Source organism: Notamacropus eugenii, chromosome 6 (assembly GCF_028372415.1).
Source record: "Notamacropus eugenii isolate mMacEug1 chromosome 6, mMacEug1.pri_v2, whole genome shotgun sequence".
NCBI lineage: Eukaryota > Metazoa > Chordata > Mammalia > Diprotodontia > Macropodidae > Notamacropus > Notamacropus eugenii.
Window position 1 is genome coordinate 295,551,820 of NC_092877.1, and position 18,568 is coordinate 295,570,387.

At 39.1% G+C, this 18,568-nt stretch overlaps 2 protein-coding genes across 4 annotated transcripts in view; both read left to right on the plus strand.

The window, feature by feature from the left end:
* Positions 1 to 11,985, plus strand: part of GPALPP1 (GPALPP motifs containing 1) — a 37,519-nt gene extending 25,534 nt beyond the window's left edge. Inside the window, exons 5-9 of one of the 3 annotated variants that reach the window (XM_072617185.1) lie at positions 1,324 to 1,458; positions 1,655 to 1,819; positions 4,727 to 4,825; positions 7,606 to 7,825; positions 11,894 to 11,985. In XM_072617185.1, the coding sequence (XP_072473286.1) occupies positions 1,324 to 1,458; positions 1,655 to 1,819; positions 4,727 to 4,825; positions 7,606 to 7,824 (618 nt within the window). In that variant the 3' untranslated portion in view covers position 7,825; positions 11,894 to 11,985. Of the gene's footprint in view, positions 1 to 1,323; positions 1,459 to 1,654; positions 1,820 to 4,726; positions 4,826 to 7,605; positions 7,826 to 8,654; positions 9,113 to 11,893 lie in introns of those variants that run through there. The other 2 variants (XM_072617187.1, XM_072617186.1) reach the window with 2 other exon arrangements.
* Positions 11,948 to 13,275, plus strand: LOC140509565 (eukaryotic translation initiation factor 1). Its single transcript, XM_072617188.1, has one exon. It carries the CDS (start codon positions 12,041 to 12,043, stop codon positions 12,380 to 12,382), a length of 342 nt encoding a protein of 113 aa, XP_072473289.1. The 5' UTR covers positions 11,948 to 12,040; the 3' UTR covers positions 12,383 to 13,275.
* The last annotated feature ends 5,293 nt before the right edge of the window (positions 13,276 to 18,568 follow it).

Sequence of the window (18,568 nt, forward strand, 5' to 3'; positions counted from 1 at the left end):
AAAGAAAAGAAAAAGCTAGTGCGAGAGACAAGGTATAGTCACAAAACTAGAAGAAGAACTGGAATTTATAGCTGAAAGGTTTCTTAAAGATAACTCATCCAACCTCTTATTTTAGAAATGAAGAAACAGGCTCAGAGACACATTAGAACCTGTGTCTTCTAACTAGAGTCCATGGCTCTATCCATTCTATTGGGGTAGCATCATGGAAGCCAAGGAAGGGAAGTGTCAACAGGATCAGTTACCATAAAGATATCCAGGAGAATGGGGACTGAGGAGAGGCTATTGGTCATAGTGGACAGTCAAGACTGCAGTTTTCAATAGACTCAAGGCCAGAGTTAATTAAGGATAGAGTGGATAGGGAAAAGATGGAAAATGCAGTTATAGGCTACTTATATAAGAACAGATTTCTTGGGAGATGGGGGAGTCAGCAGGAGCTAAGGAACCACCTCCACTGAAATCCTAATTACCAGTTCACCAAGTGAAAGTGGCTGCTACTTGGAATACTGTTGGCTACCTTGGGGCAGTAAAACAAGAGGGAAGCAGTATCATTCAGTTCTGTATACGGAACTGAAAACAGCATTATCTAGCTTAGTGGCAGCCTGTTCAGCTCCCTCATTATACAGATGATTCGTCTAAGCCCCAGAGAGTGTAAGTTAGGGACCTAAAATCACACAGTAGGTTACTTAGTGCAGAGCTGGAATACTTAACTGGGATTTTTCTTTATTCCAAGTCCAGTGCTCTGTCTGCACTCCCACAATTGTTATAAGTAATTGAGCAAAGTATCGTACTTGTGAGTGTTCTTCCCAGAACTCATCCAATAAAGAGAAATTGGGTTCAGTTATAAAAATATACTAGGGCATGTACTGCACCCTTTTGAAGTTTTGGAAAATTGCATTAACTCTCAGATCTGTAGTCTCCATTAACTCTGACACTACATTTCTTTATCATTAACTGTACTGAATTGCGCTCTTATTGACTCATAAAAACTTATGCTGCTTCCCACAGCCCCTACTGTGTATCTGCTTCATTGTTGATGGCCTCAGCAGTGGAGAACGTGGCTAAAGACCTTTCACATGCTAATAATAAGAAAAACTATTATTATTTCTTTTATAACACTTTACAACCGTTATCTCATTTTAAAAGGCAGGTACGATCTCATCTTATGGCACTTAGCACAATTTGACAAATATTTTTTGATGATACTTAGGATGCTACCCAGTTTGTATACGTAAAGCTATATTTTAGAAACTTCATTCATTTTTAATGTTACTGATTCCCTCTAACTCCCTTGTTTAATGTCCTAATTATGTCTTGTTTTTAAAGGGAACAGAGAGCAGTGAAGATGATGAGGGCATCATTGGGCCAATGCCTACAAAAGGACCAGTTGATTATAGTGTAACTAAAGAATTTGAACGAAGAGCTCAAAGAATGAAAGAAAAACTCACTAAAGGAGATGATGTAAGTGTTTTAAATACCTCTTTGGTGCATAAATAATCCTTGGTTGTAAATTTAGCAAATCCAGTTACACTTCATTGATTTAATGTTATTTGATAGCAACCTTGTCAAAAGCATCAGTTGAAAAGTATAGTAACTGATATAAAATGTTGTGTATATTTTTATATCTTTTTTTACTTTAATTGAATATCTCATGAAGGATGGATCCAGACCAGTTACAAGGGAATCATGGATGACTGAGCTCCCTCCAGAACTGAAAGGTTTTGGTCTTGGCCCAAGAACTTTCAAAAGAAGAGCTGATGACAGATCTGGTGATCGATCTGTTTGGACAGATACTCCAGCTGACAAAGAAAGAAAAGCTAAAGTAAGCACAATTTCATTTGGGCATACAGATTTTCTGTATAGTAAGACATAAGACAAATTTTACGCAAGAGGTATGAGCAAGAGAAAGGGGTCAAATATAGTATTGATTTGTACAAATGGCTAGTAATCTATAGTGATCTTTCCAAGATATGAGTCTGAACAGGTCACTCCCCAACTCAAAAGCTTACACTGTCCCCCTGGTGCTTCTGAGATCAAATGCAAACCCCTCTGTCCAGTATTCAAGGCTCTCCATGGTCTTACTGCAGTTACCCTTTCAACTCTGGTTCACATTACTCTGTTTCAGTCAAACTCTCAAGTGTTCGCCAGATGTGATTTGCCATCTATCTGCCATGCCTAGAACATCTTCCTTGCTTCCTTCCTTCCTCCTTCCCTTCCTCCTTCTCCTCTCTCAGGAACTGTTTCCCTGAAGCCTCCCCCAGTTCAAGTGTTCTCTTGCCTTTGTTGTCCTAGAGCACTTTGGGGGAATTTCGTTTGTCCTATCATAGCTTTTCTTGGGTTTTTATGTGCACAGGTTTGGTCCTTTGATTTCATAGGAAGGTAAGCTTTCTGGAGGACAGGGAATATTTGACTTAGATTTTTTTCATCCTCAATGTGTAATGCATCATAGGCCCTTAATAAATGTTTCTTGAACTGACCAACAAAAATAATGGAGTCAGAAAGAGTAATATTAGTTATTAAGGAAGGAAAATATGCTTAGTCTTTAAGGGTGTTGAATTGAAGTACTCGTGGGATAGCTGGGTAGAAAGAGGCAGCTGGAGGTGGGGGCATCGAGTGCTTTGAGAGAGTCCAGAAGCAAAATATTGAGGCTTGATCCCATGGCTTAGATGCCATGGAACCTAATTCAGTTGTCAGGGGAGAAGATATAGAAAGAAAGAAGAGGAGATGCTCAGCTGAGCACCTGGGAATGCCCACTCTAAATAAAGGAGACAGAAGAAGCAGCTCGAGAGGTAGGAGGCAGTACAGGAAAGAGCAGGGTCTTCACACCCCTACCTGAGGAATTAAATACTTATGAGCTGCCTATGGAGCACCTAGGTGGTGCAGTGAATAAAACACCAGCCCTGGAGTCAAGAGGACCTGAGTTCAAATGCAGCCTCAGACACTTGACATTTACTAGCTTTGTGACCTTGGGCAAGTCACTTAACCCTAATTGCCTTGCCTTACCCCACCCCCTCCAGAAAGCTAGCTTCCTGTTGGTTTGGATCAGGCATTGAACAATGCTAACAGTTCAGTGATGTTCAGTCAGGTGATTATTATGCAATACAGTACAACATAGACAGTGTTATTGGAGTTTTCTAAGTCAATATGGGGCTTTGCCCCTCAGGGATAAGTTTCTATTTGAGTTTGAAGCCCCTGGAGCATTGAGAGTTTAGGTATCATACCTAGTATGCTTCAGAGGCAGGACTTTAATCCACATCTTTTTGGATCCAGGGCCAGTTCCAAAGCCTACCTACTCTCTAAAAATACTCAACAACCCATGTATAATCTTGGGGGGTGGGAGAGGCACAGGGTGTTCCCTTACCCTTCAGTACTTCCAGGAGTCTTTGGTCCATCAGTGTGGTTACCCCCTGGCAACAAGGCCAGTGACAAGTCATCCATCCATGACTTTTTATCCTGTGCAACAGCTCTTGTCTGTGTCTCTCACAGATCTGCCAGGGTCCTACTCCTCAGTCTGTTGACATTACATACGGACTGTGTCCCCCTCAGGCTTTTCGTCATTTCTCAGCCTTGCTACAGTAGCAGTCCACATCTCTTTACTTTCTTCTGTACTGCTTCTTCTGAACGTTTCTTCTCTAGTAACAGACCACAGTGTGCTCGTGCGCACCATGCACTTCTCCAGGGAGCTTTGGGTGACTCATGATGTTTATTCTTCAGAGACTGTGTTATCTCATTATTCCTTATTCCATTATTCATACTGGAAGAATATTGGTATTAAAAATACAGGCCTTTGTTTCAGGAAGAAGCTCATTAAAATACTGTCATTTCAGTACTTTGTGTAGTATCATTTAGTTGTATAATACAATGACAGGTCATTAAAAATACTACACAATTACCCAAGTACAATCCAGCCCACTCTTTTCCTCCTAGTCAGTATCAGCTCTCTACTTGATTATATCTATCCAAGGTATGCACTGATGGGGCAATTCTGTAGGCCATCCTTTGAGTGCCATATTGTAGTCTAGACCAGGGGTGGGGAACCTGTGGCCTCAAGACCACATGTGACCCCCCCTTAGATCTTCAAATGTAACCCTTTGAATCCAAACTTCACAGAACAAATCCCTTTAATAAAAGAATTTATTCTCTAAAATCTGGACTCAGTCAAGAGGCCACACCCAAGGATCTAGAAGGCCACACCAGGGTCTAGATAATGGCATTTTTTTACCTATTTGACTTTTCCAGTGTAGATGGTTAGACTGAACTCTTGAGTGACTGGATATCATCTAAGAGGTTCTGCAATGCACTGGTGCTTAATATACAAACATACAGTCATCTGCAAACAGAACTTCAAGAGGACTTCATCACCTAGAGGGAATGCCTGTTCAGTTTGGACTCTGTGATGGACTCTCTCCACCTTTGGCAAGCATACATATCCCTATTTTATATTCACAGTCAGCAGGACATTCATCAGAATCCTCTTTCTAGGAATCATATGTGATCTTAGCATAAACATGAGAGAATCCTTCCTAGGAGGAGAGACCTTCGGGAGGGGCATTTTGCTCTACCAGATCAAGGCCTTTTATAGTCAGCGTGACTAATGGGAGGGAATTCCATGACCCAGTCTCAATTCAGTGTTTTGTTGTCCTTTAGCCTGAATATAACTGGAACGATTTTTTAATTTCTTTTTTTTCTTTATAATTTGGCAAAGCTTCATCTTTTTTTCGTTCACTAGGAAGCACAGGAAGCAAAGAAGCAAACTGGGAAGAGTGATGAGGAACGTGTGTTGTCAGGAAGGGATAAGAGACTGGCTGAGCAGGTGTCTTCATACAATGTGAGTGATAAAGCAGAGTGCTCATCTCCTTGTTTTAACTTCTCTCTTTTTCTCTGTCTTCTACCCACCCTCACCGTAATTGCCCCCCCCCCAAACATACACATGCACACACGTACACCTGTCTCTTTTCCTGCATCCGTCCTTGTGTGTCTCTCTTGAAAAATACCCAGCTCGGTTGGTTTCCATGGTAATATCACTATGGCCTTCCTTTTTTTTTTAAGTGCTGCTGAAAGCAATGTCAGACTTTTTAAAAATATTCCTTTGTGTAGGATCTTTTTTGTGTTCTCATGTAATATTTTCAATTTGTATTTTATTTAAGTGACTCATGTCAGAACCTCCATAATTGGGGATAGACAGCCCTTTTTCAGAAACTAAGAGCCTCACAAAGTCATACAGATCTTCTGCAGTATTCAAGAGTTTAAAGGAGAAATAGATTTGAAATGTTTTATGTAAAAGTCGAAACCCAGAGGAGTCTAAAGGAATCACATTTAACAGATTAATTGAGAATATCATTGTCTTTTCTCTGTTCTATTGTAGTCTCTGGTATTGCTAAGAAATGCTTTCCAACTTCAAGAAATTGATAGAAATCATGGAGACTATTGAAACCCAAAACATTTTTTCATTTATTTTTGATGAAAATTCCCTTACTCCCCTTTGATACTCATTTAAAAAATCTGAAAATCTTAACATGGTCAAACTTGCTTCCAGCATATACAGTCTTATGGAAGAGCATCTTCCTGGATCACCTTCTTATCCTCCAGTTCAGACAGGCAGAGCAGCTGTAGCAGGAGCAGCCCATTCTTTTTTTGTTGTTGTTACTAAGACACCAAAGGAAGAAAGGCAAGAGGCATTTTAATCCTTGGTCAGTTGTTAATGGCCACAGCCTTATTTCATTATTTCTTCTCCAATTAATAGCCCCTCAAGAAAATTTGGTTTCCATTGCCAAAAGTGAATCTGTTGGCAGTTTCCTTTGGCTTTCTTTCTGTCTTGAGTTTGTGACTTATCCTCAGCAGCTCATTCACACCCCATCATCACACTTGCAGCTGGGCTGCAAGTCCTAGAGCAGAGCTGAGGAGAATTAGGGATGACTGATTGAGGATGTGCATTTCGTATTGAGTCTGTCTCTCTCTCTAACTGCACTTCAAAGCCAAATAAGATTTATTATTTAGAATTATTGTGCCTCCTCTTGCACGATTATTGAGAACTGATCTATCTTTAGCATCTTGGTTGGTCTTATCTCCTTGTATAGAGCTCTTCTTTCCTGTATTGACATATAGGACTGTAGGGGGCCTTTCTCTGCAACATTAATGATTACTAAAGTAGGCCTGTTAGCTAGGAAACAGAAAGGAAGATGCTTTTATGTTCACAGTACAACACTTGAAAGAGCCTTACCACCAGATACATGAGACAATCTTTCCACTTCTATATTAAGTTTTCCAAAACTCCAGCAAATGGTAACTCACCAGGAAAGAAAAGTTTATGGTCCTCCATTTTTAATCAGTAAGTTATTAACTCATGAGGTTGTTATTCCTTCCTTAATTCATTTGTAGAGTTTAAACACCAGCAGAGCTATTAGAGAGCATTGCTTTAGGCACAAATATATAATCTTAGAAGGATTATTCCTAAATGGGAAAATACAAATTTTTGATTTTTTTCCTTTATTTTTCATACTGTTTTGAAAATTGGCTGCTGTCACATAAACCCTGGACATTTTTCCTAATTTTATTCTCTTTTGAGTTGGTGCTTCTTATTATACTTTTACTGTTATTTTCCCGTAAATTTAGCATCTTTGGTCATATGTGTGTCATAACCTCGAAGTGAAGCTAAACTTTGTCATGGTACTCTGGTAATAGAACACTTCAGTAGAAAAATCACTAAATTTGGGGGTATAAAATCTGCCTTTGCTTTGCCGCATCCATCCTCAATGACTGGGAGATGTACTTAACCTCATCTGAAAATGAGGTAGTTGTGCTGGATGACCTCCAAGGTCCTTTCCAGATCATACATGATTATATTTAATTCATTTTGTACATAGATACTTGATTGACCTATGGTGAATATATTATTTTATCTATTCCTATATTTGATCGTTACATTTAGCTCTGGCTTTTTGTTTTTCAAATCTGTGTCTTTAATTTCTCATAGTCAAAAACCTCTTAGTTTGTAATGATCGCCTTTATCTTTCTTTGAAAATCGACTTTTCCTGCTTTTTACTGTCAGAGTTTAAGTGCCGAAGCACCATATGCTGACTCTGAAACCATCATCTTGTATAGACCTGAAATAAAAATTTGTCTTTTCCAGCCCATTCTTCCACTTTTTCCATATTTTCCCCTTACATAATAGTATAGTAATGACTATCTGCTATCAATATTACTGAGGAATACATATTATCTAAATTTTGGTACCATTTGATTTATTCATGTTATGAGGCTCTAATAAAGTAAGCTATTATAATTTTTTTTCCTTTTTCAATATTCCCTTGTTGGTGTCAGTTCTGCACACTGGAATATTAAAATGTTTTCAGTGACCCCTAGATCTTTTTTTCTCAGTAGTTGCAGCTAATGTAAGTCCCAGTTGTGTCTAATTTACATTAACTTATGTCCTGTAGATTCCACCTGTCTTTGATTTTGAAAGGGCAGCAGGGAGTCAGACACCATTCTTTTTGAGGTTGACTACTATTACCTAATAATTACATCTCATCAGGAGATTTTGTCATTAGGATGTCCATGCTAAGATTTTCATTTCCTCTTCCCTGGATGCCCCTTTCCATCCCATCCCAGGATTCAAAAAGGTCAGAATCTCTTATGGACATACATCACAAAAAATTAAAGAACAAGACAGCTGAAGAGAAAAATAAGCCCCAAGAGAGAAGGCCATTTGACCGTGATCAGGATCTCAAAGTCAGCCGGTTTGATGAAGCCCAGAAGAGAGCACTGATTAAGAAGTCTAAAGAACTAAACAGCCGCTTTTCACATGGCAAAGGCAACATGTTTTTATGATGTGAGTATCCCACTCTTTACAGCAAGGGGTATTTTCCTACTTCTGTACTTTGAAGTTATGGATTCAGTAACTTGATATGTAAATATTCTTTTATTTGTATACAAAATGTATTTTATTTTAAAAGAGAGCCAATTATGATACTGCCTTTCTGTATAAATAAAATCTTTGGTTTTTGAAACTCAACCTTGAAGAGAAAATGTAGTTTAATGACAACATATTCTTGCATTGGGATTAACAGTCAAAAAGAGAACATTGCTATCACAAATGTTAAAGAAAATTTAAATCTAAACATAAGTGGCAAAGTTGACAGGAAGCTATAGTTTGGCGCTCTGGGAAATATAGCTCGTTAAAGCTCAGAGAAAGGAGACTTGGCAGCAATCTTTTTTAGAAATAAGCGTTTTCTTACGTTTAATTTAACCAAAATACACTATTAAAAAGTAGTTTGCATTGCCAAGATTGTTCTTAAAGGCCAAGGATGCTTATTTTTTATACTCATTCTGTAGCTTATTTGACATGAATCAATAACATAAGGACTAAGAAAATAATGAAATAACTGGCATTAATCTGTTCATTACCTTAAACTAAAAAAAAACAAAACAAAACAGTAGCAGCTATTTTACCGAGGAGTTAAGGGGGGGAAATCCAATTAAAGCTGCAGCTGTAGAATTTTTTTTCCAGCCTCTTGGGGACTGGGGGGGGGGGGGGGGGCAGGGAGGAGGGAGGAATTGTAATTCCTTGTAGTAAAAGTAAGTGGAGGATTAGTCTCTGTGTTCTATCTTTATTCTTTTGTGTTAGTCTTTTTTTAAGAGTCTTCTCTTTCCTGTTCAAGCAAACCTACAAATCCTGCGTTATCTCTTGGGGCCTTTAAAATGTGAAAGCAGAAGAAAATAATGGTCCATATGGAGAATCCAATGCAGTGGCCAGCTTCTATGGCTTCTTTGTATGGGCTTCTCTATAAATAATTATTGTGAGCTTCTCATCTCATCATTATTTTATTATGCCATAAAAGCTTAACAGCCTCAGGGTGTTGCTGTGAAATCTGTCAAAGTTTAAACCTGTGCTAAGACCCTTGGGACAGACGCCCTGTCTGGTTGCTGATCCAGAGATTGTGCCTCCCTGATTCAGTCTGCCCTGGGATCAACATGTGCAGGAAACGTTCACACTAAATCCTCTAGAAGACTTATGAGCATTTCCCTCTAAACAGTTGCCTGTGTTGGTAATCACTTCTAAGTAAAATTATTGTTGTTGTTTTTTTAATAGAAATAAAGTCTGTAATGTTTACTTGGAGATAAGGAGAACAATCCTTTTTTTGTTCAGGTCTTACAACAAAGTTGTTTTAATCTTTGGGTTTTGTTAGGAGCTAAGTTTTCGTGTTTGTTCATGAACATTCATTTAAAAGTTTGCAGCAAATTTATTTAGGCAGTTATTTGAGAGCAGTCATGAACGCCATTTTATTTACAGATGGCTAAATCCCCTGAATAGGAGAAACATAAATGAGAAATTCATGCAATCTTTCATTTCAGCCGCCCAGATGAAGGTATTAAGATGCTTTAATGTAATGCTTTAAGCTATTCTCCTTACTGTGTTAAACATAAAATTCTAATTTCAGATTCAAATTCCATTACTCATATTCTTTAACAAATTAATCACATTTGTTCCACTGCTTCTTTGTTCTGGCTTGGAAAAAGCATATGGGGCTAACATCAGTAGTGGTAAAATTAATTTTTATTGAAAACTCAATTTTGGCTTTTTACCATGAAATGAACGGTTAGATCCCATCATCAAACAAATGGCGCTCTCTCTCTCTCTCCCTCCCTCCCTCTCTCTCTCTCTCTCTCGTTTTCTTCCTAACAGTTACAGATGTAAATAGTAGCTCACTAAAGATGAGCTATCATTTTCGAAAAAAAATGAACAAACAGTTTCACTGAAATGTCACTAAACAAAGTTTAACTTCAGTTTGGAAAAAAAAAGTCAACTGGACAAAGATGCAGAGTGCAACATTTCCTTCTCACCATCTTCTGAAACACAAAGCCTTCCTTGGTCTTCATTTAATTTTGTCTTTTACCTAAATATTTTACCAAAACAAATATTTTTAATAGGATCTTTGTATACAGCTGTCTTTTTCAGAAATTCTGAAGAAAGTCTGCATGAAGTTTTAAAGTTTTATTATTGTTTGAAGTCAGAATTTTCTCTTTGGGTATTTTGTTACTTCTTTCATAGGCATGTTCTTTACTGACAGAAGGACTGAGTTCAAAGTTTGTTTCCCAGCTCCACTGTTGGCATACTGAGTCACTTAACTTCTCTTTTGCAAAACTTTGCTTGTTAAACAGATATTCTGTGAGTAATAAAATATTTCCGATTTTAAGGTGATATTTCTACACAAAGGTCTTTCTTGCAGTTAGCATCCTTGTCTCCATGCTGGAGAGCACATATTGCCTACCCCAGGACCAAAGGGAGGATATGCTTCCTACATTGTGTGTTTTGAAGTGTTCACTTGCCATGATGCACTGCATCCAACAGGTTATTTGGTACCACCTTTCATGACAGTTTAAGAAGCATAGGAGCAACCAGCAGGCTTGAGCTTTTTTGTCTGAGCTTTTAGAGATCTGTGATTTCCTCAGGATTGGTACTCCTGTCACTAAGGCAGACAGCTATACGTCTGGTGTTTGAGAGTTCCTTTGGTCAGCCTGATGTGGAGCCAGCCCTTCTCAACTTAGTTAAAGGGGTCCTCTGATAAAAGCTGCACAGACTGCTGCTGCCAGAAGCCCAGAAAATGAATGGATAGATGCAGAGAAGGAAAGGGTGCTTCCTGTCACTCCTGTCATTCCTGCCAAAGACATTGAAATCCAGTCTCTGATACCATGTCAGAGATTTGAGCTTACCTGCACACTAAAAGTTAAGTTTAGAGGACTTTCAACTGAAAAGAGCATTGATTAATGAAATGTTTAGTAAGTATCCTCATATTCTCTCATATTGAACTTAGCATTTAACATTATCCCAGGGAACATCTGACATTGTTCGTAAAGTCATTCCTTTAAATTGTGGGAAAAGCTGATAATTCATATTGATTCAGATATTCATATTCACATCTAGGATATAGGTAAGTAAAGGGTTTTATGTGTAGAAACGTTTTTCTTATCTAAAAAGTATATGATGTAGGTATAGATAATAAGGCTGTTTTTGTTAGATAAACCAAACCCTTATGTGCTTTATGCTCACACATTTGGACTAGTCTTTGTCCTCCAAATACCCATCTCACTAACATTTTTGATCTTTGTCTGATTTTGATGATTGTCAGATAATAGTGTTTTGGAATTCCTGTGTGGATTTTGTCAAGCTTAGTTGATAGAAGTCTGTCATTACTAACGCCGTAGGGCCTCAGGATTGATAAGTCGAACATGTGCAGCATTAATACACAATCTGCCTTTTTTTTAAACAAAGCTGCTGATTTGTCATGAATAACACTAATTTAATGGTATTAACACTTATTTAACAAGAATCTAGGACCTTGAAAGATGGACTGTCATTACATACAAAAACCAAAGAGTGCTTATCAGGCTGCTGTTATTTCTTCCCCTTGTGTCTCTTTGGGGTGTTCATATGGTTTGTTAGAAGAAATACTCTCCATCTAGCCATTCCTATTAAGAATTATCATGGAGAGAAAGGATAGGCAGTCTTGCCCCCTGAACAGAAACAAATGAAGGTTTCTACTCCAGTTCATCAGTTTGTTTTGAACTTGCACTTGATGCCATCATGGGATTTCAGACTCAAGTCATAAGAGATTATGTTTCCTTCTGCAGGAAAGGTTAATTTTTTTGACTCAAAGATCACTTTAAATTTATCCCTGGTGTGAAATATGAATATAGAAAAATACGTATGTGCTGCTTCATCCGGTCTTTTTGTTATGAACTTTACAATTAAAGAACTGAGTTTGAAAAAAATACTATTCTCAAGATGTGATTCTTAATCTGGAAATAAAGGTTTGTTTAATATTGCAAAGTGATTTTTTTTTTAAATCATCTGCATTTCTGGCATAAGCAATTCTCGCAGTAAGGCTATTTTCTTCAGCTTAGAAATCAACTATAGGCCCCAGTCACTGAGCCGCCGCCGAGGACTCAGCAGCCTCCCCCTCGAGCCCTCCTTCTCCCCCCGCCCGCCTTCTCCCGCCACCGCCTTCCGCAGGCCGTTTCCACCGAGGAAAAGGAATCGTATCGTATGTCCGCTATCCAGAACCTCCACTCTTTCGACCCCTTTGCTGATGCAAGTAAGGGTGATGACCTGCTTCCTGCTGGGACTGAGGATTATATCCATATAAGAATTCAACAGAGAAACGGCAGGAAGACCCTCACTACTGTCCAGGGGATCGCTGATGATTACGATAAAAAGAAACTAGTGAAGGCATTCAAGAAGAAATTTGCCTGCAATGGTACTGTAATTGAGCATCCAGAATATGGAGAAGTAATTCAGCTACAGGGTGACCAGCGCAAGAACATATGCCAGTTCCTCGTCGAGATTGGACTGGCTAAGGACGACCAGCTGAAGGTTCATGGGTTTTAAGTGCTTGTGGCTCACTGAAGCTTAAGTGAGGATTTCCTTGCAATGAGTAGAAAAATTCCCTTCTGTCCCTTGTCACAAGTTTAAAAACCTCACAGCTTGTATAATGTAACCATTTGGGGTCCGCTGTTTAACTTGGACTAGTGTAACTCATTCATGTAATAAACTGAAAAGAGCCATGCTGTCTAGTCTTGCAGTCCCTCATTTAAACAGAGGTAAAGCCTGGCAGTGTCCAGCCTGAAACACAAATAATCTTAATGTTTCAGTCAAGTCCAAAGCCCTAGTAGCATCTGAGACCATGTCTGTCCAGAGGCTCCTTGGTGCTCCCTGTCTATTTAAGAGAACATTACTGCTGTCTGAGCTGCCCTTGGTGATGCTCAGAAGAGTAAGTTAAGGCCGCCACCACCACCCAGTCCAGTTATACCACCAAGCTAAAGAGTTAGCCTTTGGCAGTAGAACAGGGCTTCCCCTGATGACTTGCACCACCTGACCAGGGAGGAATTGCATTTTGGGGCAGGACATTTTCTTTCTTACATCACACCAAGGTCCAATGTTGTCTGACCAGACTTTTTTTTTAGTAGTAATAGTGCACTACTTCTGGGGGATGCACAAGTGGAGAAAACACCATACTGTGAGGCCATCTTTACCTGAATTAAACTTTTGACAAGGGATCAAATTTTGAATTCATGTATCAAAACAGTCAATGTAGTAACTGCGGAGCTTGCAATTTACTAGCAACAACTGCCCAATGCCATGTGAAGTAACAGACTGGTTTGGTTTTGGTTTCTTTTTTTTCTTTTTTTTTTTTTTTTAGTTTAAATGTTATGTAATGTATTTAAGCTCTTATTTAAATAAAACTGGTTTTCAGAAATGAAAAAAAAAAAAAAAAAAAGAAATCAACTATAATCATTTGAGCTATTGGGAGAAAACGCTGCTCTCCCCCAACACACAAATACACTAAGGGTGATGGCAGTTTGGGGGTTGTCTTATCTCAGTGTCGAGGTGAATATTAAACATTTGTTAAACGTATAACAGGTAAGAAGAGGGATGATAAAGATGCTATTAAAGCACCATGCAATTTGGGGGAGGAAGAGGATACATGTTAAATCATATTTAAATCCTGTTTTTCTACTACAAATTCAATTCAATAAACATTTTTTTGTACTGTATACTAGGTCCTGGGGATTCAGGGGGAAAAAACATAAAAAGCCCTTGTCCCAAAGTGTGTTGGATTTGGAGTCAGCTAGGTTCAAACAAAGAGTGCCACTTAGAACCTCTGGAAAAACTGCTTGCTGCCTTGGTTTTCCTAACTGAAAATCAGGGGTTTGTATGAGATGACTTCAGAGGACCCAGCTAAGTCTGTGATCCATAGGAATGGCTGAACAAATTAGGGTGTGCCACAGAATATTATTGTGCTATAAGAAATGATGAAAAAAGATAGATTCAGAGAAACCTGGGAAGAATTATATGAATTAATGCAGAGTGAAATGAAGAACCAGGAACAATTTATATGATAACATTGTGAAAACAACCCTGAAAGACGTAAGAACTCTGTTCAACACAATAACTAGCCACAATCCCATAGGACCACTCATGAAGCGTGTTACCTCCTGCTAGAGACACTCTGGACTTGGTGCAGAGTTAAGACAAACAGTCTTTGGATGTGACCAGCGTGGGAATTGTTTTCACTTGTTTATCTGTGAATCTTTGTGACAAGGGTTTTTGTTGTTGTTGTTGGTTTGTTTTTTTCCCAAGGAGGAGGGGGTGAGAGAGAAAATAGATTTTTGTTCATTAAAATTTTTTAAGTACAAAATTAAGTCTACAAACCTATGCCATTCTGCTGGGGGGGAATACAACATGTACACAGATAAACAAAGATAATACAAAGAGAGGACAAGAACAAATTCAACCACTTCATTAGCTCACCTCAGACCAGATCTATCAGGTCATGTTTTCCATCCTGTCTATCTGACTACTCCAGCCATCCTTCCGACTACCTTGCTGCTCACCACCTGGAACAACACCTCTCTCTCCTATTTGGGAGGACTTGGACAAGGTTAATATTCAACTGGCCCACTTATATCTAGTCAGTCTCAAACCAGACTGTGTTTCACATCCCAGCCAGCCACCCTTCAACCCCATCTCACCTTGCCCTTCCTCTTACCCTGGGCACAGAAATTAAACCAATTCTACCATTGTTAGAAGAAAGGACTCTTGTTGATCAGCTGCTGTATGGATCAGCACAGTATCCCCATGACTCAAGTTCTCTTCCCTGGCCCCAACCTCTGTATGTGTTGACTCTCCCTATTAAAATGTAAACTCCTTGCAGGTAGAGACTGTCTTCTATTTGTGTCCTAGATACTTAGCACAATGCCTGATATAATAAGCACTTAATAAATATTTGTTTCATTTATCAAAAAAAGCTTCCTGTAGGAGGTGGAACCTGAGTACAGCTTTAATAGAAAGCAAGGATTTCTTTAAGGTTCAGGGTGTGCAAGTAGTGGTGGGTAGGACTTCTCCCTTTAACCAGAATCAGGTGACATCTGATTTGAGGAACTTAATGGGGAAGGTGGAGAGGTGGTTGTGATTGCACATGGAAGGCTGAGGTTGATGAATCACTCTAGCTTGAGAGTTCTGAGCTGCAGTATGGCTAAGCCAATCAGGTGTCTGCTTTAAATTGAGCATTTGGGTCAGAAAAACAGGTCAAATTTTTCATGCTGATCAACAGGTCAAGCTGCTACACTTCCAGCTTAGGTGAGATAAACCCAGTCTCAAAAACAAAACAGGAAAAGAAACCAATGAGTTTTGAAGTGAAAGGGGCTGAGGGAGCGGGGGGAATTATTTTCAATAGTCATTTCATGAATGGGGTTGTTTAATAAAGGTGGTCTCCTGGGGCATAAGAATCCTGAATATAAGGGAGCAGAGACTGTCTGAAAGGGCAAGGAAGTGAGTAATGTAAGAAAGCAAAAGAAAAGAATGATTAAAACCTTAAATTAAAAACTTAAATTACTCCGAAAACTGAATACATCTTTATCATACAGTGGTATCAGATGTCATCTGGACCAGTGCTTTCCCAAACTTTTTTGATCATATGCCCCTCCCTGTCAGGTTGAAGAAAATTAGTATATCTCCCCACACTGAATTTTTTTGTTACTGAATTGTTTCAATTGTGCCCAGTTCTTTGTGAAATCTCCAGTTGTCCTGATGAATATCTGGCCACTGGTTCCTGATAGCTCTGGAGAAGATAGTGAGGCTAGTGACTTTGGACAGCCTTCTTTTACTCAAATCAAAGTCAATTGCAAGTCATGTCATCATCTCCCTGATGTCATGGTCCTCTCCTCTCCTCCCCTCCCTTGTCCTCTTACCTGAGGGTGTTCTGCCCAAAGAAAGGTACATTTTGATGACTGAAAGCTACCTAATTAACTTGGGGTTTACTGGCTACATTTCTTTCTCAAACACCAAGCCTTAAACCCAATTCACTCTGGATCTCGTGGATTGTACAAAAATAGGCCCCACTTAAAAGGGAATGGTAAGCACTTTAGGAAAATCACTTTGGCAGCTGTGTGAGGCATAGCTATTGCCAAAGTCCAGTAAAGAAGTGATAACCTGAATTAAACTTTGTGAGTGGGGAGAATGAAAGGAAGGGTGGGTGTGAGTTGTGAGAAATGTGGAAAGTTACAGTTGACAAGACTTGGCAATTCGTTTGATAGGTGGGGTGAAGGTCATTGAGAAGTCAAGGATGGCCATTGTGAACTTGAGTGAGGGGAAGGATGGTGGTGTTTTTGGCAGTGATGGGGAAGTTTGGAGGAGAAATCAATGGGAGGAAGGGGTAGAGAATATAATGCACTGAAATGTGCAGATGGTACCCATCCAGGCTTGCTCATCTTGTATAGCTTATACTGTATCACCCAAAATGAAAAGGAAAGCAGGTAGCCCCTTACTCTGATTATTGCTAGAGAGCACGGCCTCCCATCCAATGGGGAACCTACATGAAGGGATCTGAGGGACAAGAGGTGATATACTGCAGGAAGGGGCTGAATAGTAGATTTTCCCCAATGGCACTGGTGCAGTTGCTGTTAGATTTTAACTGTCCTGAAGGGTTGATCTTCACATACAAGTTGGAGATTTATATAATTGAGTTAGAGAGAGGAATGGGTGAAATAAGGCTTTGATTATGTTGGAGACCAGTCTCATTATTAGGTGTCATGGAGAGGAGAAGATGCGTCCCACCTTCTGGTTCATCACACACCCATTAGAGTCATATCACATTCCCCCAGTCGACCCTTAGCCTTAACTCTGTAAACTACTGGTCTAGCTAAGACCTGGATTTTAGGGAAGAAACAAATTGTGGCAGTCAGAATTCTTCTAGGACTCCTGATTCTGAGCCCAGTAATATTTTCATATTCTATAGTACCTCCATGTACAATCAAATAAGTTTATATAAACTTGTTGCTGTTTACTGTAATGCAGTGGCCAATGGTGAAACTGAAGAGGTTATCCCTGTGGATCACTAGGTTCCACACCTAAGAGAAAGGAAGGCATCCCCTTGAGGACTTCTAGATAATTTACAACAAATCCCGGAGTTTGAGACTTGAACACTGTCTAAGGTCAACCTTATGTATCTCTTTTACTTCAAATGCAATTTTTCAAAAAGAAGCCAACCCTTAGGTAAACAAACATAAACTTATTAATCCTGGCTTACTGTTGAGTGCTTCCTCCATAGTATCATAAGCATATTGGCTCCATGCTTATCAGACAGACTTTCCTGAAGGGTTGAGGATCATGGTTCAACTGTCTCAAAAATTCCCAAGTCCTAGAAGGCAACCTGCACTTTTTGCATAGATTCAGGTAGAAGAGGGAACAACAGTAAATCATCATTAACAGAAACTGACTCCTGACTTGATGTTGGAACTAACTCCCCCTGCCATTTTTGTGGAAATGATCCAACCATGATTAGATAGGGCTTACTAAGCATAAACACAGCTGCTGTGTAGGAACAATAAGAAGTGTGTGAGTATGTGTGTGTGTGTCTTCTGGGGCAGTTAAGTGTGGCTTGTAATTGCATAACTTAGCCCTGCAGCTTCTTAAAGCTGTATCAGGCAGGCTCTAAATCTAAGGACTCTTTATTTTGCTCTTAGATCAATATGAATTTCTTAGATTTTTTTGACCTATTCTTAATAAATTATTCAAAAAGAAACTCCAAGAGGCCTGGGATCATAGGACCATATCTTATCTAAACCTTCTAATTGGATCAGTGCTAGCACAATATTCTTTACACACTTAATAAACTTTTGAAGAATTAAATTAATAATCAGTCATTTCTTCACTCTAATTTGTAATGTCCTTCCAGGAGCTTAGTTTGACAGCTAGAGAGAAAAGTCATCATCTTTTGATCCAGTACCCTGGACAGATGAGGAAACAGGACAAAAGTAATGAAAATACTTATTCAAAGTCATAGAGGAAATATAGCAAAGGTATGATTCAAACTCAGATCATCTGACTAAACCCAGTGCTATTCCTGTCTAGCCCATTGCCATAGGAGCAACATATGGGGACTAGAGATAGGAGGAGGGTAAAAAAGCCTAAGTAAGATTCTTTCTTTGTATTTGTGCCAGCACGTGTAATGGATGCTTAATAAATGCTGCCACCTAATTATGGCTGCCAAGTAAATAGCCATATTCACCACTTCAGACCGAGTGTCTAAGAGTTTTCAGTTTTCATTCTACCTGCCCTTCAAGCTGACATTGCGTTTTTTCTGTAGTGGGGCTTCTTACTGCTTCATTGGATGCTTTATAAAAACTATAATTAAACTCAGTCTGAAAATGACATTACCTCTTTAAAAAAAAATTCATCAACTTCCAAGTGTCTGAGGATATTGACATACTTAATAGTCTTTGCAAGGCCAAAAAAAATAAGAAAAATTACATTTTTTCATCCAGGCCAAAGTGACTAACCTTTGGTGTTCCAAAGGGTTCTGTCCTAGGCTCCTTCTCTTCTCCCTCTATTCTACTTCACTTGGTGATCTCATCAGCTCCCATGGATTTAATTCATTTCTGTAATGATGATTCTCAGATCTACCTATCCTGACCCAACCTCTCTGCTGATCTCTAGTCTTGTACTTCCAACTGTCTTTCAAACATCTCCAACTAGATGTCCAGTAGACATCAATTATGTCCAAAATGGAACTCT

Bases quoted from the DNA above. Each gene is read 5' to 3' on its own strand.
- LOC140509565 (XM_072617188.1), top strand. From the start codon at position 12,041: ATGTCCGCTATCCAGAACCTCCACTCTTTCGACCCCTTTGCTGATGCA.